General features: G+C 34.0%; 1 protein-coding gene across 2 annotated transcripts in view; it reads left to right on the top strand.

Moving 5' to 3' along the window:
• Positions 1–26,135, top strand: part of SCN9A (sodium voltage-gated channel alpha subunit 9) — a 184,549-nt gene that overhangs the window by 106,960 nt on the left and 51,454 nt on the right. For both annotated transcript variants that reach the window (XM_023188138.2, XM_023188137.2), the window contains exon 18: positions 22,171–22,291. In XM_023188138.2, the coding sequence (XP_023043906.1) occupies positions 22,171–22,291 (121 nt within the window). The remainder of the gene's footprint in view (positions 1–22,170; positions 22,292–26,135) is intronic.

Below are 26,135 nucleotides of genomic sequence, written 5' to 3'. Positions count from 1 at the left end.
TAATCTTACTTAGCTATATGAGAAAGCACCAGGTATCTTTGAGCCTTCCCATTCTTCATCCCATGTTGCCTGTCAGTTGAAAAGTTACACACAGTCTCACTCCACAGTGCCTATTTGAATCCACCTCTCCTTTTCATTACCTTTCCTTTGTAACTCACAATTTTTTGCCTAAACCATTTCAAGCAGAGTCTCAACTGATGCCTCTGCTTCCATTTTGCATTTACTCTAGTTTATTTATTTGATTAATTTCGCTCACGCAGATTCAGTCCTAATCATTTCACTGCCATGATGTATCCATGATCCGCAAAATCTCTCTCTCTCTCTTTTTTCTTTTATTCTCCTTTTTAAGAAAAAAAAAAAAAAAAAATGGAGACAGGTCTCACTCTGTTGCCCAGGTTGGAGTGCAGTGGTGCTATCATAGCTTACTGCAACCTTGAACTCCTGGGCTCAATGATCCCCCTGCCTCCACCTCCTGAGTAGATGGGACTATACGCCCATGCCACAACACCTAGCTAATTTTTTAAAAAAAAATTTTGTAGAGACAAGGTTTCACTATGTTTCCCAGGCTGGTCTCAAACCACTGGACTCAGGCAATTCTTCAACCTTTGTCCCCAGTTGCTGAGATTACAGGAATGAGCCACCACACCTGGCTATCCCCAAAGTCTCTTGAATTATGTATTGTGCACAAAGCCTTCACACTATGGCCCTAACCAGCTTTGACCAGCTGTATCTCCTAGTGCTCACCTGAAGATTTTTACCTGTACTAAACCAATTTCCTTTTAGGCCATAAACACTCTCCACACTTTGCTTGGGATTTCCTTCTCCAGTCAAAATCCTTCAAGGCATCACCCTTGTATTTATCATTTATTAAATTGTTAATACTTACATCACAGTTGGGTAAGGGTTAAATGAATTAACACGTTAATACATGTAAAACGTTTAGAACCATATTCAACATTCTCAAAATGTTACTCATTTCATCCCTCCTAATTTCTCCCCAAGTGATCTGGTCCCTTCTCATTTTGAACCCCAAACAATTTTATACCTCTTCCTGAATTCAGTAATCTTAAATTTTAATTTTTGAGAAATTATGGTATGCCTTTAATGGTACTGTAATTCATTGAGAACAGGAACTCTTTTAAACCTTCTTTTGTGCCCTCCCCTCCCACCCTTACCTGCATATTTCTAGTGAGTCAAGGTATGTATCGAGCTGTATTTTTATTATGAGATATAACAACCATTTTACAAATTATGTTTATGGCATTGTTTTAAAGTCTTAAGGTATCATTTAAAAATAATCTTTCATTTTCTCTAGCTCATGTTAGGAAGTATTTGACAAATAGTTACCAAATATCTTCGCTCTCCTTAACTTACTAAGACTCCACTTTCCATGAATTTATGGTGGACTTTAGAAAAAAATTATATGGAATAATCATTATATATATACACACACACACTATATATATATATATACACACACACACACACGCTATATATATATATTATACATATATATGTAAAATGCTCAGAAGGCTGAGGCATGAGAATCACTTGAGCCCCGGAGGTAAAGCTTGCAGTGAGCCAAGATCATGCCACTGCACTCCAGCTTGGACTATAGAGTGAGACTCTGTCTCAAAATATATATATATATGATTAAATTAAATTAAAACAAAATAAAATAAAATACTCTATATTTAGTTGAGTGAATAAACTATTAAATCAATAAATCATGATATATGTTTCTATGTAGCCAAGGACATTTTTTCCAAGATGGTAAAGTAAGGAATAAAAGATAGTCATCCCTTGATATCTATGGGGGAGTGGTTCCAAGGATCCCCACAGAGACTAAAATCTGCAGATGTTCAAGTCCTTTATATAAAATGGCACAATGTTTACTATATAACCTACACACATCCTCTCGTATGTACACTTTAAATTATCTTCAGATTACTTATAATGTAAAACTAAATCACTAACAATGTAAATATGTGTTTTACTGTATTTTTGGTTTGTACAATAAAGTTGTGTTTTTATATTTATTTTTTCCAATTATTTTCCATCTGTAGTTCATTGACTCTACAGATATGGGACCCAGGGATACAGAGGGCCAGCTGTATTTTATTTGCATATTTAAAAATCTTTTACATGGAAGAAGTAATACTCCCAAAATTTTAAAAGTGTATTCTTTTCAGCTTAAAGTTAGAAAACCAGATTCCACATATGCCTTTTAAGGAGCAGGCATCTAGGTTAAGTATCGTATGGAAAGGGAAACTAACTCAGTCACCCATTTAAAGAAGATTAAAATTATAAACTCCAATCACCTGGCAGACAGTTGCTCTCAGAGTAAAACTTGGATTCTAGGTGTTAAAGCCCTTCAGGAGCTGGGCAAAGTCAACCAAATACTTCTGAAATTATTTCTTAACATTTACGAGGAATTATTTCTTACCTGTTCATTTTTCTTTCGTTTAAAGCCGATGGGTGACCTTTCATGGATCTCCTTAGCTGCTGACAAAATTCTTATTCTTAGTATGTTGAGTTGTAATATTTTTAAGGGAATCTTATAGAACTTTCCATTTAGCACTTCATTTTCTAACTGAAAAAGCAGGCTCATTAAAAGGAAGTGATTTTATTCACAGTTATAAAGCTAGAGTTGTACAGTTATAAATCCAGAGCTATATAGTTGTACAGTTACAAAGGTAGAGCCATGTCAAGAGTCCCAGTCTTGTGATTTACAGCTCAATGGAATTTCTACCTCTCTTTCTCCATTTGAAAGACAAAACAAACACTCCTATTGAACTTAATGTTAAATTTGTCTCCCCTGGGGTATAAAGCCATGCAGCTATAGAATTCATATATCTGTGGTATGCAGATGAAGGTGTGTTGTCATAATGGTCAGCTATCTTTTATAATTAGTAATTTTATTTGTCTTTTGTAACTGAAATAGATTATTTTAACCATCCATAAAATTACTCTGCCACTTATTCCATGAGCCCTTCCTAAAGAGTATGAAATCTAGTGTCCTATAAACTGAGTTGTCTAAAAACCATTTGATGTTAATATTCTAATATTCTTGATTTTCACTATTTTTTCTCATTACATAATGGTCATATCTATGTGATAAGAGTGTACATTCTTATTCTATTACATTTCTATGGTATGCACAATCAAATATACAGGGGTTGGTGGCTACCTTAGAGGTTGTAGTAACGGATACACAAGCTAGTATTTTTAAGTCATTTAGCATAGTGTTTGAATTAGCAAGCTATTAAAAAAAATTTTTGTTATCATCGATTTCTGCATCAATATTATTACCTAAGAACTCAGGTTCTTAGTGCTACTGACTTCTAATTATGAACTTTGAAAGTTTACCCTTCTTCATAAAAAATTTTCCATGACATATCTCAAGGTATGTCATCTTAAATATAGACAAATCTACCTGAAGATATAATAATTGAGAAATAATGAAGGTTCAAGATCTAAAGGAAATTTGTTAGATAAGATATTAAGCTGTGGCCAACTATAAAAACCTTATGTCTAAGGTCTTTCTTTCCAGCCTCTTCAGATTAAAATATTACCAGTTTAAATTTTGTCATTTTTGTTTTGTTTTGTTTTGTTTTCCCATGTGGATCACTAAAATAGTGCACATTTTCTTTGTCTAAAATGTTTCTAATCCTCCTATGCTAACTTTTCCTGCTCTAATTCTCATAATCTTCATCTCCCACTTGAGTTCCTAGAGTCTTGAATTATGAATTCCCTCCTTTGCAACTTTTGTTTTTTTCATATTTGAGATGCCTTTGAAATAGTGATGGTTGTGTTTATGATGAGCCTGGATGAGCCAAAAAGGCAAATTTGATTACCCAATAGAAAGTAACTCCTAATTTATATATTTATATCATTAAGTCTTAGCCACTACCTTGGGATATGATTAAGAATACCACTTTTAATTTACAAGAAAAAAGCAAACAACCCCATCAAAAAGTGGGCAAAGAATATGAACACACACTTCTCAAAAGAAGACATTCATACAGCCAATAGACACATGAAAAAATGCTCATCATCACTTGCCATCAGAGAAATGCAAATCAAAACCACAATGAGATAACATCTCACACCAGTTAGAATGGCAATCATTAAAAAGTCAGGAAACAACAGGGGCTGGAGAGGATGTCGAGAAATAGGAACACTTTTACACTGTTGGTGGGACTGTAAACTAGTTCAACCACTGTGGAAAACAGTGTGGCGATTCCTCAAGGATCTAGAACTAGAAATACCATTTGACCCAGCCATCCCATTACTGGGTATATACCGAAAGGATTATAAATCATGCTGCTATAAAGACACATGCACACATATGTTTACTGCGGCACTATTCACAATAGCAAAGACTTGGAATCAACCCAAATGTCCATCAGTGACAGACTGGATTAAGAAAATGTGGCACATATACACCATGGAATACTATGCAGTCATAAAAAAGGATGAGTTTGTGTCCTTTATAGGGACATGGATGCAGCTGGAAACCATCATTCTCAGCAAACTATCGCAAGAACAGAAAACCAAACACCACATATTCTCACTCATAGGTGGGAATTGAACAATGAGATCACTTGGACACAGGAAGGGGAACATCACACACCGGGGCCTACTGTGGGGAGGGGGGAGGGAAAGCATTAGGAGATATACCTAACATAAACGAGGAGTTAATGGGTGCAGCACACCAACATGGCACATGTATACATATGTAACAAACCTGCACGTTGTGCACATGTACCCTAAAACTTAAAGTATAATAATAAAAAAAAAGAATGCCACTTTTTAAGATAGAATATTTGCTTCAAATCTTAGCTTTTGATATGACCTCGAGCAATTTACAAAAAACTTTTTTTCAGTTTACTTATGTGTAAAATAGATTGTAATAAAAATTACATGATTCTCATAAACAATTAGAAAATGCTTACTGAAAAGTAAGTGCTCAATGTACAATTATTATAAGTATGGAATTGAGTGCTTACATATACAGTGTAAGTAGCTGTTGGCTACAGATTGAATTTAAAAGAGATAGCATGATGAAGATCAGTGCTTCAGAATTTTAGTGTGTGAAAGACGTACTTGGGGACTTTATTACAAATGCCTGTTCTGGATCATATCCTTTGAATTGTCTTTGCCTAAATTTGGATGCAACTTCAGAATCATTAACAACGTTTGCAGCAGCTACTGATCATTAGAGACTACTATGAACAAGCATACACAAACAAATTGGAAAACCTAATGGAAATTGATAAATTACTCAATACATACAACTTGCCAAGATTGTATCATGAAGAAGTGGAAAACTCGAACAGACCAATAATGAGTAACAAGATTGAATCAGTAATTAAAACTCTCCTAGCAAAGAAAAGTCCAGGACTACATGGCTTCGCTGATGAGTTCTACCAAACATTTAAAGAAGAACTAATATTAATTCTTCTCAAATTATTCCAAAAAAATCAAAAGGAAAGAAAGTATTCTAAACTCATTCTACAAGGCCAGTATTACCCCAATACCAGAACCGGACAAGGATACACACAAACAAAGAAAACTGGAGGCCACTATCCCTAATGAACAGAGATGCAAAATGCCCCAGCAAAATATACTAGCAACTCAAATCCAACAGCCTATCAAAAAGACTATTCACCATGCTCAACCGGAAATCGTCCCAGGGATGCAAAGATGTTTCAACATTTGCAGAACAATAAGCTTTCGACATTATATCAACAGAATGAAACGTAAAAACCATGTGGTCATCTCAATAGACAGAGAAAAAGCATTGTATAAAATTTAGTATCCTATGTTTGATAAAACTTATCAACAAATTAGGTATAGAAGAAACATACCTTAATGTGATGAAGGCCATATGTAACAAACCCACAGATAACATGATACTAACCAGGGAAGAGCTGAAAGCTTTCTTTTCACGATCTGAAAGAAGACAAGGATACTCACTTTCACTACGTTTATTCAATTTTTATGCTATTTTATAGTAATGAAGTTCTAGCCAGAGCAATCAGGCAAGAGAAAGAAATAAAGGACATTTAAATTGGAAAGAAGGAAGTCAAATTCTCTCTGTTTTTATATAATCTGATCTTAGATATAGAGAATTCTAATGACCTTGTGAAAAAAAATATATTTCATAAATGAATTCAGTAATGTTTGAGGACACAAAATCAACATGCAAAAATCAATATTATTTCTATATGTTAACAACAAATAATCTGAAAATAAATCAAGAAAGCAATCCCATTTACAATAGCTACAAAAAATAAAATACCTAGAAATAAATTTAAATGAGATGAAATATATTTACAATGAAAACTATAAAATATTGGTGAGAGAAATTGAAGAGGACACAAAAAGGAAAAGATATTCCATGTTCATGGATTAGAATAATTAATATTGTTAAAATGTCCATATTACCCAATGCAATCTATAGATTTAATGCAATCCCTATCAAAATGCCAATGACATTCTTTACAGAAATAAAACAAAAACAGTCCTAACATTTGTATGAAACCACAAAAGACCCTAAATAGCCCAAGTAACCTGGAACAAAAAGAACAAAGCTGGTGGCATCACCCTAACTGACTTCAAAACACACTATAAAGCTATAGTAACCAAACAGAATGATACTGACATAAAACAGACACAGAGAGCAATACATAAGAATAGGGAGCCCAGAAATAAATCTACACATATACAATTAACTGAGTTTTGACAAAGTTTCCAAGTACATATAATAGGGAAAGGACAGTCTCTTTAGTAAATGGTTCTGGGAAAACTGAATAGCCACATGCAAAAGAATGAAATTAGACCTTTATCTCTAAATTTTTATACAAGTCAACTCAAAATAGACTAACTAAAACGTAAGACCCAAAATTACATGACTATTAAGAAAAAAAAAAAAAAAAAAAAAACAGGGAAAGTTTCATGATGTTGGTCTAGGTAAGGATTTTTTTTTTTTTGGATAAAACCTCAAAAGCACAGGCAATAAAAGTAAATATAGACAAATTGGATTATATTAAAAAGTTTCTGCAGAGCAAGGCAAATAATCAATAGAGTGAAGAGACAACCTACAGAATGGGAAAATATATTTGTAAACTATGCATCTGATAATGGGTTAATATCTAAAACATATAAGGAACTCAAACAACTCAACAACAACAACAAAAAACAAATAATTCAAAAATGGACAAAAGACCTGAATAGATATTTCTCAAAAGAAGACATAGAAATGCCAACAGATATATGAAAATATGCTCAACATCACTAATCATCAGGGAAATGCAAATCAAACCTATATTGAGGTATCTCCTCACTCCAGTTAGAATGGCTACCATCAAAAAATCAAAAGATGAAAGTATTAAAAGGATATGGAGAAAAGGGAATCCTTACACACTGATTGTGAGAATGTAAATTAGTACCACCATTATGGAAAGTAATATGGGGGTTCTTAAAAAAATTAAAAATAGAATTTGCATATGATCCAGCAGTCCCAATACTAGGTAAATATCCAGATGAAATGAAATCAGTATGTTGAAGAGATAGAGTAAACATAGAATACTGCACTCCTATATGTTTATTGCTGTACTGTTCACAATAGCCAAGTTATCATATTAACCTAAATGATCATAAAGAGATAAATGCATAAAGAAAATGTAGTATATAAGAAAAATTGAACACCATTCAGCCATAAGAAATGATGAAATCCTGTTATTTGTGACAACATGAATGAACCTGGAGGATATTATGTTAAGTGAAATCAGCCAGGCACAGAAAGTCAAATATCTCACACATATGTGGAATCTAAAGAGTTGTCATAGAAGTAGATAGTATAGAATAGTGGTTATCTGAGGATGGGAGGCTTGGAGGAGCGAGGTATGGAGAAAGATTGGTCAATAGGTACAAAGCTGCAGTGAGATAGAATAAGTTCTGGTGTTCTATGGAATAGTTGGATGACTAGAGTTAACCATAATGTATTGTATATTTCAAAATAGCTAGAAGTTTGTAAATGATCTCCTCACAAAGAAACGATAGATGTTCAAAGCTATGGATCTGCTGGTTACCCTACTTGATAGTTACATAATGTATACATGTATCAAATTATCACATATACCCCATAAATATGTACAATTATTATGTGTCAAAAATAATTTTTAAAATAAATGATGGTAGCCTAATCCCTAGCTTACTTGGATTCAGGTTTCTGAGATATTACTTTCTTTGTTCAGGGGCTATGGATATATTTCCCCTTTTGGTTGTTTAAGAACCTGCATTTTGAGTAAGGGGAAATAACATCACTAACCTTTGATATCTCTCCCTCTCCTCGCCCTACCCAAAAACCCTCTCTTTTATGACTTAGCATCCTGGTTTCTCAATATAGTTTATGCAGAATTTTCAATGCTATCCTAGTATAAGTTTTCAGGTTGGCAGATTTCCTCACCCTGATAGATAGTTAAAAATACACTCCAGAATCAAATCAACATATTTTACAGTAAAACATCTTATCAGAAAATAACCAAAGAGATGAGTTCAAACAAACGGTTTAGTCAAATATCTTAAATAGTTCTGAGTAAACAAATGGAAATAGAACAATAGCACTTCTCTGAAGATACAGTGTCAGAATCAAGAAAGACATGCTGTTATCTCAAAGGTACGCATGAGAATAATACTCTTTGCACTGTTTCTAAGAACGCAGGCACTGAACTGATGGCTCTTCTCAGAGTCAGTCTTCTCTTGAAGTGCAATGAAGCCCTCCAAACACGCTCCAAACATTAACAACACACTACACAGGTTTTTGTTTTTGTTTTTACCATTGGCAGTGAAGTGCTTCTCATTATAAACCTTAAAGGAAGCATGAAATGCATCCATTCATCAATAAATATCTATTGCACCTTACTATGCTGTAAGCACTGTGCTAAGAACTGCTGAGGGAAAAAAAGATCATGTTCTCACACAACTGCAATAATTTAATATCTGGATTAACTTGAAAGTTAAAATATAAGGGCTCAGGGTCTAGATATATGACTGTGAGCTGATCTAAGGATGTATTAGTTTCTTAGTGATGTAACAAATTAGCACAAACTCGGTGGCTTACAACAACAGAAATTTATTCTTTTGACAGTTCTGGAGGCTAGAAGTCTGAAATCAAGGTCTGAGCAAGGCCATGATTTCTCTAAAGGCTCTAATGACTATCCTCCCTTGCTGCTTTCTAACTTTGGAGGTTGTTGGCAATCCTTGCAGCTTGCAGCTGCATCATCCCAATCTCTGGCCCGGTACCCACATAGTTTTCTCCCTGTGTGTCTGTGTCTTTTCTTCTTATAAGGACCCCAGTTACATTGGATTTGAACCCACACTAACGCCCTCATCTTAATTGTGTCTGCAAAGACCGTATTTCCAAGTAAGATCACATTCAAACATGCCAAGGTTAGGACTTCAACATAACTTTTGGAGGATTACAATTCAACCCATAACAAAGAATTTTGACTTAGAAGACTGGATGGTTTTTTTTTTTTTTTTGACCGAGTCTCGCTCAGTCGCCCAGGCTGGAGTGCAATGGCGTGATCTCGGCTCACTGCAAGCTCCGCCTCCTGGGTTCAGGCCGTTCTCCTGCCTCAGCCTCCCAAGTAGCTGGGACTAGAGGCGCCCACTACCACGCCCAGCTAATTTTTTGTATTTTTAGTAGAGACGGGGTTTCACTGTGTTAGCCAGGATGGTCTCAATCTCCTGACCTCGTGATCTGCCCGCCTCGGCCTCCCAAAGTGCTGGGATTACAGGGACTGGATGGTTATTGATGCAATTAGGGATACACTGATGGAGGAGAAAATTGAGGAGGTAGGGGAAATACAGAGTTTAATTTGGTGGCATCATAAATTTGAGCTACTTGCAGTACAGGCAATGAACCTGAACAGGAGGTATATGGAAACATAAATCTTAAGGAAAGAAGAAAAGTCAAAAGTTGTAGATAGGTTGGAATTTTGTATGTTAACTTTTATTTATCACAGGATTTTGTGGGGAGTCAGTTCCCTGGGAAACCAATCCTGAGAGAGAAATCTGTTTGTCTAAGATTTACTGAGAACTGTTTTCAGGAACGATACCTAACGTCTGTAAAAAGTGAGGGATGCAAAATTATTGGGCAGAGAGGGAAGTTGAACTGTTACAATTGCAACAGAGATTTCGGCTGATTCTATTGGCATCCCTGATGCCGGGACGACCCTTTGGAGTAGTCCCAAAACAAAGCAAGAGGGTCAGGCCTTTCTTCTCCACACCATGCCTTGGATGCAGGCTTTCCCTTTACCCTTCCAGGGGAGAGGGGCATAACCTTGGGGGAAGCACCTCCCTTCTACCCTGATAATGCCCAAAGAGGGATTCGGATGTGAGCCTTCAGCAGCCAACACTTTTGGCAGCTGGGTGAATGAGCAGCTCACTGGAAAGCAGGATGTGCACAGTGCCTTACAGCATCTACCGCATGACAGAGCCATAGACAGAAGCTGAGAACAGTGGATCAAACACATTTGAGAGGTGGGTGCAAAAGAGGAAAGCACACACACACACACACACACACACACCACACAGATAAAATGTATACAGTAGCCCCTTTACACACATTATATAATTTTCCTTTTTGTGACCTCCTTAAGAAGTAAATATAATTCATCTATATTTGCAGATGACTGAGATTCTAAAAGTTTAAGAAAAGATTCATTTAGTCACAGATGTGTCTGGGGGTGTTTTTAAATTTAAGCCCCAAGCTTTAATCATTATATTACATGCCATAGAAAGGCAGGAGAATGAGTAGGAATACAATTGTTTTCTGCTATACCTCTGCAATGGTGTAATTCAGGACGAAATTTTCTGTTGTAATGGTATTGTACATTTGATGATTCATTGGGATTCTGATATTGTGCTTCTAATCCACCTTAATGCTGACTGATTAGGTTATAGTTTACCTTGGTAATAATGTGTGATTTTTATATTTTAAGTGTTTAAATTTGTTTCTTCAAAACTATCTTACTCCCTTCTTTATTAAAAAGTAAAACTGATTTTACTTCTAGAATATATTTCTTTCTCAAGACTACATAACCCTTTCCTTTCCATTTATTCAATATTAAATGCATATTTTATAGCTGAGCGAGGTGGCGGGCGCCTGTAGTCCCAGCTACTCGGGAGGCTGAGGCAGGAGAATGGCTTAAACCTGGGAGGCGGAGCTTGCAGTGAGCTGAGATCCGGCCACTGCACTCCAGCCTGGGTGACAGAGCGAGACTCCGTCTCAAAATAAATAAATAAATAAATAAATAAATAAATAAATAAATAAATAAATAAACAAACAAACAAATAAATGCATATTTTATATATTATAGTATTTCATGTGTATCTGTATATTTATTTGCATATATATTAATGTGTCTCTATTTTTTCATGCAAATTATTGATAAATATGACAAACTTGTCTTGACCAAATTCAAGTTCTTGTGGCTTCTGCCTGATATATTCATTCTTTTCTGGTGAAAGCCTTGCTGAGGTAACTATTAGGTTCTTAGTGCTATAAGACTTATCCAGCTATCCCTGGCTTGTTGATGAAATTGGCAAGTGACTCAGAAATGTCACTAAAGTCCAGATCACTGCCTTTAAAGCATCTCCTGTGTCATGACATATTATGTTATTACAGAAAAGTATTAAATCAATTTGGCATAATTTTTTCTACACATCGCTTTGCTCTCTTTGAAACTTTGTGTTCTCTCAGGACAATGTATTAAGTAGAATTGATTTATTATTATATTATCTTCCACATTAAAGCTATATTAAGGTCTAGGGAATACACTTACTGCCACACCAAGGTACACATGTTAAGATCTTAATTATTTGAATAAATCTATTTTACTTAAGGGTACATGGGTAATCCCTATTTTTTTTGTATTATGGTATTTTTGGCTATTTCGGAGTCAGGACTCTGTTTAACTGCATGCAACAGAGACTTAACTACATCAGCATAAGTGGATAGAGCATTCTATTTTCATATTTTAAAACATCCACAGATCAGCAGTCCACGTGGCCTTCATGTCCTAGGCTCCATCTCTTCTCCCTTCTGCCAGTCTTCATATGTGTTTTTTCTTCTATCTTAATGCCTATAATTAGAGGTGACTGTTCCACCTACAGCTTTATATCCAATACTCAGGTAGGAAAGAGAAAGAAATAGACAGAAGCAGAAGTAGTGAGTATCCCACTTGCCTGAGGAAAAGCAAAACTTTCCCAGAGATCCTTATCCAACTTTGGCTTATGTCTTATTGGCAAGAACAGTGTGACATGACCACCCCTAACAACAAGGAAGCCTGGCTGAGGCAGGACATTTATCCAGGCATATTGCTGCCCTGAATAAAATCTGGATTATCTTAGTAAGATACATTGGAAGACATTAACAAGGTCAGACATGCTTCTCCAATATTATTACTGCTACTAATTATTATTATTCCTTTATGAAAATGTCAAAAGAATTGAAGGATGGTAATTTTCTATTTTAAGAGATTTAGTTACTAGGCATAGTTTGGAATAATATGAATCAACTGTAATGTTATACTTCGAAACATATTGTATAAAATTACCAAGAAACAAAAGTTAATTTTTATTTACTGAATTAGTATATATGAAAATAAGAATATATTAAGTTAAATAATAAAAAACTAAATATCCAACAATTTTTAATATGCAAAAAGTAGAAATTTCACGTGGCTCAACATAGTATAAAGACATAAGTAAAATATAAACTTTACCTGTATAATCTTATTTCTTAATTACATAAATATGTTGCTGAACACAGATATTTTATTTTTTGTATTTGTGCATAGTAGAGAACACATTAAAATTTTCTATGACTATCTGCCCAGAATTGTAATAGGCATAGAGTTTTTCTCTCCTAAATTACACTCATGAAATATTTTTGGCCCCCTATAAATATTGAGTCCCCCAAAAACCACACTAAAAACTTCATGTACTTCAAAGGTAAAGGGTGATTGATCATTGACAACAAAAGTTTACAGTCTAATAGCTTGCACCTTAGATAAATATACAAAAAATTATAACACAGAACAAAGCAAAGCACAATCCATAACAGGACACTAAGCTAGTCCATTGAGGATGCTTTGAGTAAGGGGCTATATCAGGCTGACTTCACATGAAAGGAGGTGGCACTTAAGCCAGACCTTACAGTATGGAGAGAATTTCACTGGGCAGATGTGGTACAGAAGGAAATCTCAGGCAGAGGAACAAGCATTCATGTTGTTCACCTGATTCACTCATTCATTCGTCTATCCACCCATTCATCTATTCAGTGTTCAGTTTACAAAGTCATTATCTTTGGAGAGACTTAAATCTGCTTATTATTATGAAATGTAGTCATTTTATTGACTTGATAAAAAGCTGTTTCAATATTTGCAGTTCTCAAAGTTAAATATTTAATGTCCTTTTACTATGTGGTGGTTTTAATTACATTGTTATCAAGACTTTCTCTCGTTAGATTTTTTAATCAAAGTTTTTTCCTTAATTTAGATTTATGTTCTGCTTATTACTACACTTTAGAAAATGTAATAATCTTTTTAAAATGCATTTGACTTTGAAAGATTTAGGGATTAGTTACAGTTATGCTGTTGGGTAAAACTGGCATTTGATTGTATTTTTTATGCATGGATTTTTTAAAAAGCACTCTTCTGTAGAATTGCACTTAGACCATTTCTTTTTTTCAGGTTGTTTCCAAAGAATTTGAAAAATCTTTCCATCTTCATTTGTTTACGTGCCTAGAAACAATGAAATATTTGTCTGACATATTCAAATCAATGTGTCTTGTTCCTTATATTTTGATAAATTTGGAAACTTCACTTTTTTGCAATGCTGTTTAAAATGTCAAAATTAATTAATTAAAAATAAGTCAATCAAGACATGCTAATTTTAGAATATGCTTTTTAAAGCTGCATACTCTTACTCCCACTTCACCCCCTATACTGAGAATCACTTATATTTAAATGTTGCTTGCATTTAAGGAAAAATAGAATGCAAAACATTGCATTAGCACATTATAGTGAATTCAATTCCTAAATAATAGAATTATGTAACTGTTTAATTGATTGTTTTAAAGTCTCTGTTGAATGAAATTTAATCTTAGTATTGTGATTCCAATGTATTGCTTAACGTTGAGTATATAGCATGTACTTTCAAATATGTAACTAATTTCTACTTATAGGTATATGACTTTAAACATTTTAAAACACAGTTGACTAAACTCTTTCATCATGCTGCATTTCTAAAATTCAGTACCTAACCTTCTTACTTCTCACAGGGGTAAAATCAAACTGGATCAATCAAGGATGCAGCTCTGTGCTTTTAACCAGGCAGAGACATATGCCACCACTTTTACACAGGTTACCTAAAAAAATCATACATACGATATTTTTTCAATGTCTTGCATGCTGTTCAGCTACAAAATCTTTCTGCCTGACCCATTGCAAGAAAGTAGAAACATACACAGTTTCTCAATAGATAAAGCGACATCACAGCACGTCACCAGGACAATTCTATTATTTTTTTTGTGATTCTCTTGATGACTTCTTTGATGTAACCGTCATGTGCTTAAGTGATTTCAAGTGTATGATCTGTAGATTTTTATTGAATTGATTATAAAAGTAAAATGCAGAATGTAACGGTAGCCATTTAAGCAACATTTAATTTGAAAACCTCTATCAACTTCCCTTCCTGATCAAATCTGCATAAAAATATAGAGATGTATATCACATTAAATTATCATATTTAAATTAAGTAGATCAAAACTCTAAAAATCTCTGGCATAAATATAAAATCTCAGAGCAGGAAAGGATCATTGTAGTTCTAGCTGTATATTTATGGATAAGTAAATTGAGACTCATGCTTTCTTAGTACACATCTAGAAAGCTGGGGTCAGAGCCAAAGTACCCTGCTTCTAGTATAAACTTTGAATACATTTTGAAATGGTTTTAAGCACTGTTAGTTATGGGACTGTATTTTTTTAAATCAACTCAGTAATTAATTTGATTTTATTTCCCCCTATATAAAATGCATCAGTTAAAAGTTGATAGGCCTTGCCTATGAATGAATAAGTGATAAGTGTTCAAAATGTTTAATTTTATTCCAGAAGTAATATTACTCATTGATGAGAGTAAGTTTCTGATTATATACCTAATCAGAGTGGCCTCTAGAAACTAAGAGGTTTAGATAGAGCACATTATGAAGTGAACACTAAACCTATCAATAACACATAGAAGACTTTTACTGAAATTAGATACAGATTAGTATGTATTGCCTTATTGAATATTTCTAAAATGCATTAAAAATATATACTAAGGTATATTTTAATTTTAGCATAACTTGTTGAATGAATTTTAATAGTACTAGCATGGAGGAAGGAATCTCTGTCAATAAGAATTTTGACTATTTTTTATAATCTAGTTCATATTTTGAATTTCTCTGTCATTGTTGAGATGTTTGTATTATTGTTATCTATTGTGCAATGATGAAAGCAAAACTTTATCCTGAAATTGACACACCCTAGGGTATGTCATTGCAGTTTCAAATGAAAAATTAGTTATTTTTGTGTTCCAGTTTATTCAAAGATAATCTTAAAGGTGGCCTAAGTGAAAGATATATTGTTCTACTTCAAATTTGGTGGGGATTTAGAGGCAATATTCTCATAGAAAACTATTTTATTCCAGAATATGGTGGATTTTCTTCAACTAGAGCCTAAATAAGGATGCATATACATCCAATATTATCTATATAGGTATAGACAAAACATACAATTTTTGAGAAAACTATTTCTGGAAATATATATATACATGCATAGACATATAAACATATGCATACATATGTTTTGAATTCATAAATTATTATTACTTTTTTACCAAGCTATTAGAAAAGATGAGGCACATGTTGATAAATGATCATCCTCTTAATCAAGAAAAAACTGAATATTCAGTTAAGAATGACTTGAAATATGGCACTTTAGCAAAAGTTGCTTACATAAGGGATAGAGTTACTTTATTCGTGTAAAATTTCTATTTACATTATATTTTCAATATTAGAAATCCACGTGTTTAAAAAACTAGTAATTATTCAGCTCATCAAAATTCACTTTTCCTTGCCCTCCTTCATTGTGGGTAGTAGTAGTAGTTAACAGAAATGATTCAGATATCTAGGTAGCTTAGTTTGTGTTTGTCATTCTTGCTTGTTTTAAAATTATAGGTAATATTTACAAAGCTTGAGTCTGAGTATCTACAGTTTGCCTTTGTGTTTGCTAAGGTTCCAATCCTTCTTTACCTACATGTTGCATTTTTTAAAGCTGGCATGAATAGTAAAATTGTCTAAATGTTTGCTTCTAAAGATTTTAAGATACTCTGACTTGACCCACTATGTTCCAGCTGCTTTGTCTGCAAACAGTATAGCAGTTCTGTCATGCCCTTCCATGTGAAGAGACCACCAAACAGGCTTTGTGTGAGCAACATGGCTGTTTATTTCACCTGGGTGCAGGCAGGCTGAGTCTGAAAAGAGTCAGTGAAGGGAGATAAGGGTGGGGCCGTTTTACAGGATTTGGGTAGGTAACGGAAAATTACAGTCAAAGGGGGGTTGTTCTCTGGCGGGCAGGAGTAGGGGTCACAAGGTGCTCAGTGGCGGAGTGTTTTGAGCCAGGATGAGCCAGGAAAAGGAATTTCACAAGATAATGTCATCACTTAAGACAAGGACCGGCCATTTGCACTTCTTTTGTGGTGGAATGTCATCAGTTAAGGCGGGGCAGGACATTTTCACTTCTTTTGTGATTCTTCAGTTACTTCAGGCCATCTGGGCCTATACGTGCAAGTCACAGCGGTGCGATGGCTTGGCTTGGGCTCAGAGGCCTGACAAGTGCTGTGACAGAGCACAGAGACAACCCTTGAATATCAATGGCCACTTTACACTCCTAGCTCTTACTAGTAAATGCTTCTGTTCTTTTCATTAGAAAAATACTTCAGGATGATACTATAGGACCTGGCTGAGAAATCTGTAGCCAGTCCAGCCTTCTTATATGGCCAAGTGTTGTTGCTTTTGTATGATTTTTAAAATATTCATATCTTATCATTTAGTCATGTAAGTTTTCATGTTATTGGATAGAAAGTGCCCTAGGTAGAACATTATGAGAAAAAGAAGAGCTCTCCATGAAATCATTGGTTTTATTTTGAATTTCTCTGGTGGTGGCTGAGATTTGACCTCATTATTTCACCAACAGAATACTATATAGCATGTCGACCTTGTGATGGAACTGTGTGTTTCATGCTGAATGAGTAGCTGTTCCTCCCAGAGCCTACACAATATTTCTCTGCTAGCAATAGACAAAGAAAAATAGGAAAGGAAAAAAAAAAATCGATTTTATTGCCTTTTTTTAAAAAAAGAGCTAAAGTTTTATTTGTCCATAATTAGAATGTGAGCCCAGAATTTATTGCAACTAGTTAATAAACTGACAATTTTCTGCTAAATTAGTGGAAGTAACATTAAAACTTAGATAACAGAAGAAAATACGGTTGAGTTTTCCACTGATCAATAGTATCTGGAGTATTTTTAAATTATTTCCATTTTTTCCTGAAATTCCTGAGCTTCAGTGATTTTTTAACTTGAGGCATTACCTTTTAAAAAGAATCTTGAGAAGTTTCATTTCAAAAACAATATTGCAGAGACCTTGAGGGGCCCAGAAATCTAAATCATGTTAAGAAATGTCATTACACTCAAGATGAAAAGCACAAATAGCAATATCAATAATATTAATGACCTCCAATTTTAAAAACTCTGTAAGAGGATAATGTTCACACTTCTCCAGAAGGAAAAAAATAAAGGCCCTGAACAATTGCAAGAGAGAAGAAAGGTTATTTTGGTTCTACACCAGAAGAGAGTATTTAAACAGCTAGTTATCCTGTAACATAATGAGAAATTGGAAAATATCGGACTCTTATGCCACATAGTAACTATGTGTGGAATTCTTCTCAAAGTGTCCTTTGATCCTTTAATTGAACTTTACTATTTTACTCTTTAATGATTCAAGAACACAATTATAGATATTGACGGTAAAACTATGCAGTTAAATTAAAAGATGTGTAACAGTAACTTGAAACTAATTTTAAAATGTCTTTCTTTCTTATTAACAGATAATGGCGCTTAGTTTACCATGAATGTCTGCCATAATTTTTCTTCTCTTTTATACCCTTCTCCTCCTTTTGATTTGCTTCTCTCAACTTTCTTACTGTCTTTTGTGAGTATTTTAAGATTCAGATGAAATAACCATTCTAGGCTCTGCTCCTTAAAGAATATCTTTTTTTGTTGTGTGAAGCAAACAGTTTATAGTATGTACTTTAAATCTAACACTTTTGGGTTCTTTTCAGCATCCATCATTCTCTTTGAGTAAGGTTTTTGTTGAGTTCTGTGTTTTGTGCAGTATATGTTTGATAGTTTCTTCTTTTGAGCGTTAGATGATCAAGTCATTAGACATTCCTACTTCACACCTCTTGGAACAATAAGTAACTAAATAGCATTAACCACCATCCATGATAGCATGAAATAGGCTTACATTGTTAATGTTTATCTTAGGAAATGCCAGTGACAAATTTATAAGTGAACAACTTAGGACATGTTCTAATATGATACATATATTTAACATAATTTCTACTCAAGCAGTATAGTAGAAAACACAGCTTCAAGGCAATCAAAGGGAAAACCATGAAGAATAATAAAGCTTTTAATTTGAACATATTTTCAGTAATTGAAAGGAGTATCTTAAATAGCTACATAAGTTTACAATCAAGATAAGGATTGTTTCACAGCTATAGTGTTGTATGGATGCACACTGAAAAATATGGAAAGATATGCCAATTTCTCTCTCTCTCTCTCTCTCTCTCTCTCTTTCTCTCTCTCTCTTTCTCTCTCTCCTGATTACTTCAAGGGGGTTGAATCAAGGAGATAGTGGAGAGAACTTTAATTTTGCACTGTAAATATTTTACATTTAAAATGTTTGAGTCAACTATATCACTTTCATATTTTTAAAAAGACACTTTTAGAAGGCACTTACAGTCAATATCATATTATTCAATAAAAAGGCAGGAATGCTAATTATGGTACACTTCTGATTCCTAATGCTAATGAGTCCACCTTCTTGATCCTATGCTTACATTTATATTTATTTTATTTATAAGTAGACTGCCAATGATAAAAAATTGATATTTCCCTTTTATTAGAAATCAAATCCATGTGAAAATTACAGAAGGTCCTATTTATAATAGCAAAAGAAAATTTTTTCATACTAAAGCATTTATTTCTTTCATTTCCAAAATTACTTGGAAAACTAAACAGATGATTGAGTTTAAAGAAATGAAAGTAATATAGAAAATAATCTTATAAAAAATTCAAATAATTGATATGATCTTCCTTATATAGTACTTAAATATGGTGATGCCTACTGTGAGAATTCTATATATTTCACCGCAGGAAAAAAAAACTTTATTATATATATCAGCCTTTCTATATAAAGGTATTCTCTTAGAACTCTGCTAAAGAAGCTTATGCTGTAGCAAGTGTAGATGTCAAAGGTCGAATTGATTAGAACTGTCTATATTGCTAAAGCATGCATATAAATATTTAATTTTATATACAGTATTGAAATAGTTACTGTTTGAATACTTAATGCATTCCCAAGAAAACCCTGAATGTCTAAGAATCTATTAGCCATAATAATTTGGCTGTAAATACAAATTAATTAATAATAGTTAATATTAAATATTTTGATAATTTCTGACCCATTAAACAATAATATTGAATAACTTTAATTTATGACATAAAATTCTGTGCCAAGCTGAATTCAATTGACCATAAAAAACATAAAACCTTCATGTGAAAATAAAAGTTTCAATGGCAAGATACACTACATGAAATCACCGGAATTTTTACTTGCTCATAATCTAATTTGGCATAAATCTTTGTTGATGCTCTCTTAAACAGTGAGAGAACCAATTACTGATGTTGAAGATGCTTTCATGAATTTAGCCTAAGTCAGAATTCTGCAAATAAGAATCATTTTATTTAAAAGTTGTTGCCAGCTCAGAGAAAACCATTATAACTATTTCCTATTGTTAATATTGTGTCTAATAGCAGGGGGGTGCTTTGTATTCTTTCTATCAGCAATTCTTCCCACTGCCTTACCTCAAAACCCAGGCCAATAATTCTTTTTTCAGAATTGAAGGACTTGGTCTTAACTTCACAGAATAATAGGGACCTGTCTTTCAGTTCCCTGGTGGTAGTTCACGTGCAGCCAAGAGGTCAAGAATTGAAGCCATTCAAACTGTAGTCTTCTAAATATGGTACTTTGGATTTTGTGGCAATTGGCACAAAATACATATTAGTAATTATAAGTTTATCCAACATCATTTCCTGGATTAATCTATATTTTAAAACTTGTCATATATACTTTAAAACTCATTCTATAGTTTCTATTTTAAAACCTATTCTATAGTTTTATAGAATATTCAGTTATAATTAATTTCTATTTTCTTATTTTTCATTAAACTAATTTAGATGAATTCGATCTGTTTAAAGAACCTGTTTTTGAGTGAAATTGCATACTGACACTTTCATAACTGATACTGTTATTGAACCCCTGGACCTGGTGGGAATAATGCCTCTAGGCCAACGTAGACTAGACGAGTTCGCTTAACAGGTTGTTCATAATTCTTTATTCCAGTTATAAGAAAGACTTGGTCTGCTTACATCATTCCTTATGTACAATACTTTATCAATGCCATTTTTATGATGTTGTATACTAGGTGATAATAATAGCATTGAGAATTTAATGTGGTACCCATCAAGAATACTTCTAGCTTCCAAGTCAATCTCTAAACATCAAACCTTTGGATTGGGCCTATGATATTAATACAAATTCATAAATCAAGAATCAATTTATCTGAAATAAGTACTTTATTATTTTTAGCACTTGCACTTGCTTGAACTACTCTAAAAAAGATAAAGTTGTAACTTAATAAGAGAATCGTGTTGTAGTAACTAGTAGCTTTCAATATTCACATGTCATTTAGCAAATGAGAATGAAAAATTAATTCTTCCATTGTTACGCTGCTTTACTCCTTTATAAAACAATATTTGGGAAATTTGACAGAGTTTTGCTACAATTGCTATATGTATTTTTTGTAAAGATTTATTCGTGTGTGTGTATGTGTAAACATCATGGTTACTCATAAAGCTCTGGGTGGGAAAAACCTATTTGTGTTATGATCAGTTATATGATCATAATGACAATGAATTCATTACTCCATGTGTAAGTCTGCCATGTTTAATTTTCTTCAGTCTTTGTTTCAGAGTTTGCATGTGGTGCTTACTTTAGTAGCCACTTTCTTGACATTATAAATAATACTGTTTAATCTTTTCTACTATGTACTAAAATGTTATATACAAAATGGGTGGTGTTGGTATGGTCATTGGCATTTTGATTTCAAAACTGTATTTGATTTTGTGGTCTTGATCAAAGAACTTCTATCTATATCATCCTGCTATGTGTATTTAAATCCAAGAGATAATAAAAAATACATTTGGACTTTATCTTGAACTCATCTTTTTAAAAAATTTTAACTATTAAGTTTTTTGCCAACTATTTGATCTGAGCTTTCAATTATCAGGCATTGGTAATTTCACACTTGTATTATATTGCAAATAGGGTATAGGTTGTCCTCAAATAATGATTGTCAGTGTCCATAAATTTATATTAAAAATTAAAAAAAATAAGATGTGGCCAATACTTTCCAAAAGTGATAGTTAACATCAATATATTACCTTATCTAATTTTGGCCACATAATTGTTACTATAATAAACATAATAAAGTTTATTATTTTGCAGGATGGTATAGATAGAAAGATCAAGTATAGATACATTTAAGGTTACTTGACCTCAATATGTGTTTATACATTTTTATGGCCATCATACTATTAATCTTTTTTTCATAATACTTTGCATGAGTCTGATTATTAAATAAGGCTTAAATACCAGATTTGAATAAACTCTAAATGAACTACCTGGTGGGGTGGTGAATTCCTTTCTAGAGATTAAACCAATCAAGCTCCTCAGAGTGCAGCACAGTCGATAACCCTTTGCCTGGAGAAGGAGAAGAAGCAGAAGCTGAACCTATGAATTCCGATGAGCCAGAAGCCTGTTTCACAGATGGTAAGACAAAAATTGAGACCTTGGTTAGCATTCCTTTATTAGTGTTTTGGAGTTTGTTTTAATGCATAATACTTAACCAGAGTTTCTTGGTAAGTCAGAAGACTCCATTCCATGCTGATTCAGCTATAGCTGTATGATGATTAAGGGCAAGTCACTAGAGCTCTCTAAACTTCAGTTTCCACATCTATGGCACTTGACTAACAATATTTTCCTATCACTGTATGTTAGACTGTAAGCACACTACTGCTTCTTATTTTAGAGCCTTAATTCATATTCCCAGATCAATGGAACCACTAGAATACAAGTTAATGAAAGAGTTTGTACTTTTGTCCATTTAATAAAAAATGGAATCTATTCACTAACTCTCAGAAAACTGTTTGATACTGTTGACCACAGTATCTCTCAAAATTCTTCCTTTCCTTAGTTTCAGAGGCCATAGTCTACCTTTGGTCTTTTATTTGTCTTAGAGTTGTGAGTTCCTCTCTCTATTTCTTTAATGAGTATTTTTTTTCTGCACATCCTGTAAATAATGATTTCTCCCCACATGTTCAAACTTCAGTTATCTTTTCTTATTCTGGAGCTCCGAGGTGTTTCATGCGTACCTGTGGCTTGAAAAGCCATTTCTGTGCTATTGACTCTTAACATCAGTGTCTTTGCCCCGACCTCACTCTTGAGTCCCAGATCTGCTTACGATTCCCCATTGGTCATCACCATCTGTTGTTTTTAAAACATTCCAAGTTTAATAAGTTTTTTTTGAAAAGGGCAAAAACAAAACTTTAGCATGTTTTACAGCTTCCTCCAGTCTTTATTAGTAACTTCATGATCTATCTTACCCTCAAGCTAAAGACTTTGAGAGAGCCTTGAAGTTTTCCTTGCTAGTCACAAGTTCATCAGGAAATCTGGAGATAGGGCTCAAGCCCTCCAGAGGATTTTCATGCACACTAAAATGTGTGAATCCTTGGCCTTTAGGGTAAAGTCTGAAGTCCTTAACTTGACATGTAAAGTTCTTTACATTTGGCCTTAGTCTCTTATTTTTTAACAGTACTTCCTTCTACTCCTGTATGCTTTCTGATGTGCTGAATTTCTTACTCTACTTCTGGAATTTGGCAGGGATAATGCAGTATTGTCCGAACAAGTATTGTATCATCTAGGTAAAAATACAAGCCCAGCATAGGGCTGTAATGTAATACAATATAATACAAAGTTCAAACTTTGGAGCCTGATAAACATACATTCTAATTTGCCTGCTTATTATCTGCCTGTGAGAACTAGTGCACAATTTAAAATCTTGTTCTTCAGATATCTCATCTGTAAAATGGGGATATCAGCATCCACACCACAGCGATGCTAAGAGGATCAAATAAGATAATGATTATAAATTTACTAGCACAGTGTCTATCTTCCTTCTTCTACTTTTCTTGTTCTTCAAGGATTCTGTTAACAATCTTATAAAGAAGCTATGATAGCACAGATGCTAATGACTTATTTAGTCATGGGCTTACCCTCAGCATTAGTATTTTTTGAAAAATCATCGACTTGCTTTCAGTCTCCAAGATTTTCTCAACTAGTCTCTTATAACATTCACACGTGAAGCAAAATGATTGGAAAATAAAGATACCAGCAAACTACAATGCGTGTATGGTTTTTCTTTAAATGCACACCAAATATCAGTGTATGTAAGGAGCAAAGCTGTATGACATCCTGTCAATATAAATTTTGTGCTTGCTGAAATTAGTGCTATAAGGAAATGCAGTTTCCTTTAAAAGTGTCCATATTACAGGGATTTAAGAATTTCATCAACATGTATGGCCTGTTCCTCAAGAAATTTATTAGCAGTATATAGACTTAAATTTGTACTGATGGTACCAAGATTTTCCCTATTCATTTTATGAATGATCATCACTTAAAATTCTAGGATAACGAGAAAGAAGTTGGGTTTATCAATCAACTTAAAGTTTCAAACCAAAAAACAACTTCAAAAAACTTAAAGTCTTACAGAAAGTATTAATACTATGCTATTTCAGACTGTAGGTGCTGTTATACTAAGATATAACATAAAGTTTTTTAAATCCTATAAACAACAATGAAAATACTTTTGTGATTACTTTGAGAGTATTCATTGCTTCCGAATTGAGGCCAGTATAGAAGAAATATTATGGAAACACATTTTCCGATGAACCTGGGCTTGGACCATTAACATTTACTGAGGGAGCACTTATCTCTGAGTCACATCCCTTTTATGTGCTCCAGTAGAGACTTCATACAGTCTCTGGATCTGTAGCCTAATAAATTCAACGAAGCAGCCAATTTGTTTAGCCTTTCAACCATGTATTCACATAATCATTCTTTATTCCAGTAAACAAATAATTATGAAATACCTGTGTGCCAGGTCCAGTTCCAGGCACTGGAGGGAGACAGAGCTGTAAACAAAACAATGCCCCTTGCTGAACAAACATATCAAGATGTAGCAGGTCAGATAAGTGAAAAGTGCTGTGGAGAAGGTATATGGAAAAGAGGAATACCAAGAGTGAGGGGGAAGAACTTATCAGCACATAAATATGCTATGAATGAATGATTGGTCAGAGAAAGCCTACCTATAAAGGTGATGTTTCTTCTGTGACATAAAGAAAATTGAAGGGAGGCATGCAAATATATGGAGGAAAAGTATTTTAGGCAGAGTAATGAAGTCACATGCCCCAAGGTGAGGATATGCAAAACATTTGGGAAAAAACCAAGGGGCCAATATAGATGGAGAATAATGAGAAATGAGAAGAGTATTAAAAGTTAAGGTCAGAGGCTAGGTGAAGTGGCTCACACCTATAATTCCAGTACTTTGGGAGGCCGAGGTGGGCGATCACTTGAGGCCAGGAGTTCAAGACCAGCCTGGCCAACATAGCGAAACTCCATTTTTACTGAAAATGAAAAAAAAAATTAGTTGATCATGGTGGTACATGCCTATAATCCCTGCTACTTGGAAGGCTGAGGCACGAGAATCACTTAAATCCAGGAGGCAGAGGTTGCAGTGAGCCAACATTGTGCCACTGCACTCCAGCCTGGATGACAGAGGAAGACTCTATCTCCAACAAACAAACAAACAAACAAGCAAACAAACAAACAAAACAAATGACATTATTTTTAAAAAGTGTAGATCAAAGATGTAGTAGAGGCCAGATTATAAGACATTTCAAGAACATTATAAGGATGTGATTTTAAAATCTCACAGTGTGCAATCTTAAGAGTGGAAGGGCGAATAGCAATGCCAGAAGCTGGGAGATTTCTTGGAGTTTCTGCATAAATCCAGGTGAGAGGTGATGGGAGCTTAGACTAGTATGGTAGAGTTTTGTATAGTGAGGGTGGGACATTCTGAGTATATTTTGAAGTTAGAGCTGAAGCAATTTGTTGATGGATTGAACATGGGGTGCTCAAAAACTAGAAATGCGTAGTTTTCACATGAAGACTGAGAAGCATGGGCTTGTCAGAATGAAGAATCATGAACATGTTTACTTACAAGTTGGTAATTGGTCTACAAGAGCTGAACTAGAATCAATACCAATTCAGAGCAATGTTTCACCTCCACAGATCTCTGTTACCTGAAAAGTAATAGAAAAAATTAAAGAAATTACAAAAAACAATTAAATCCAAGTAGCATGTTTTTACTGAAGACAAATGTTAAAATGATTTTGTTGTTCATTGTCTCACATTTGTTGATTCATTTCAGCTTCATAACTATCACTTTACTAATGTATTTCATTGATTGCATCTGGTTCCTCTTATTCACCTTTTCTCCTCCCTCTTAGGCCAGGTTGTTCCTTAGTTCCATGTCTTTTACTTTGTATTTCAAGAC

Source organism: Piliocolobus tephrosceles, chromosome 11 (genome assembly GCF_002776525.5).
Source record: "Piliocolobus tephrosceles isolate RC106 chromosome 11, ASM277652v3, whole genome shotgun sequence".
In the NCBI taxonomy this organism is placed as follows: domain Eukaryota; kingdom Metazoa; phylum Chordata; class Mammalia; order Primates; family Cercopithecidae; genus Piliocolobus; species Piliocolobus tephrosceles.
Note: the sequence above shows the minus strand (reverse complement) of the source record. Positions and strands in the feature narration are given on the sequence as shown.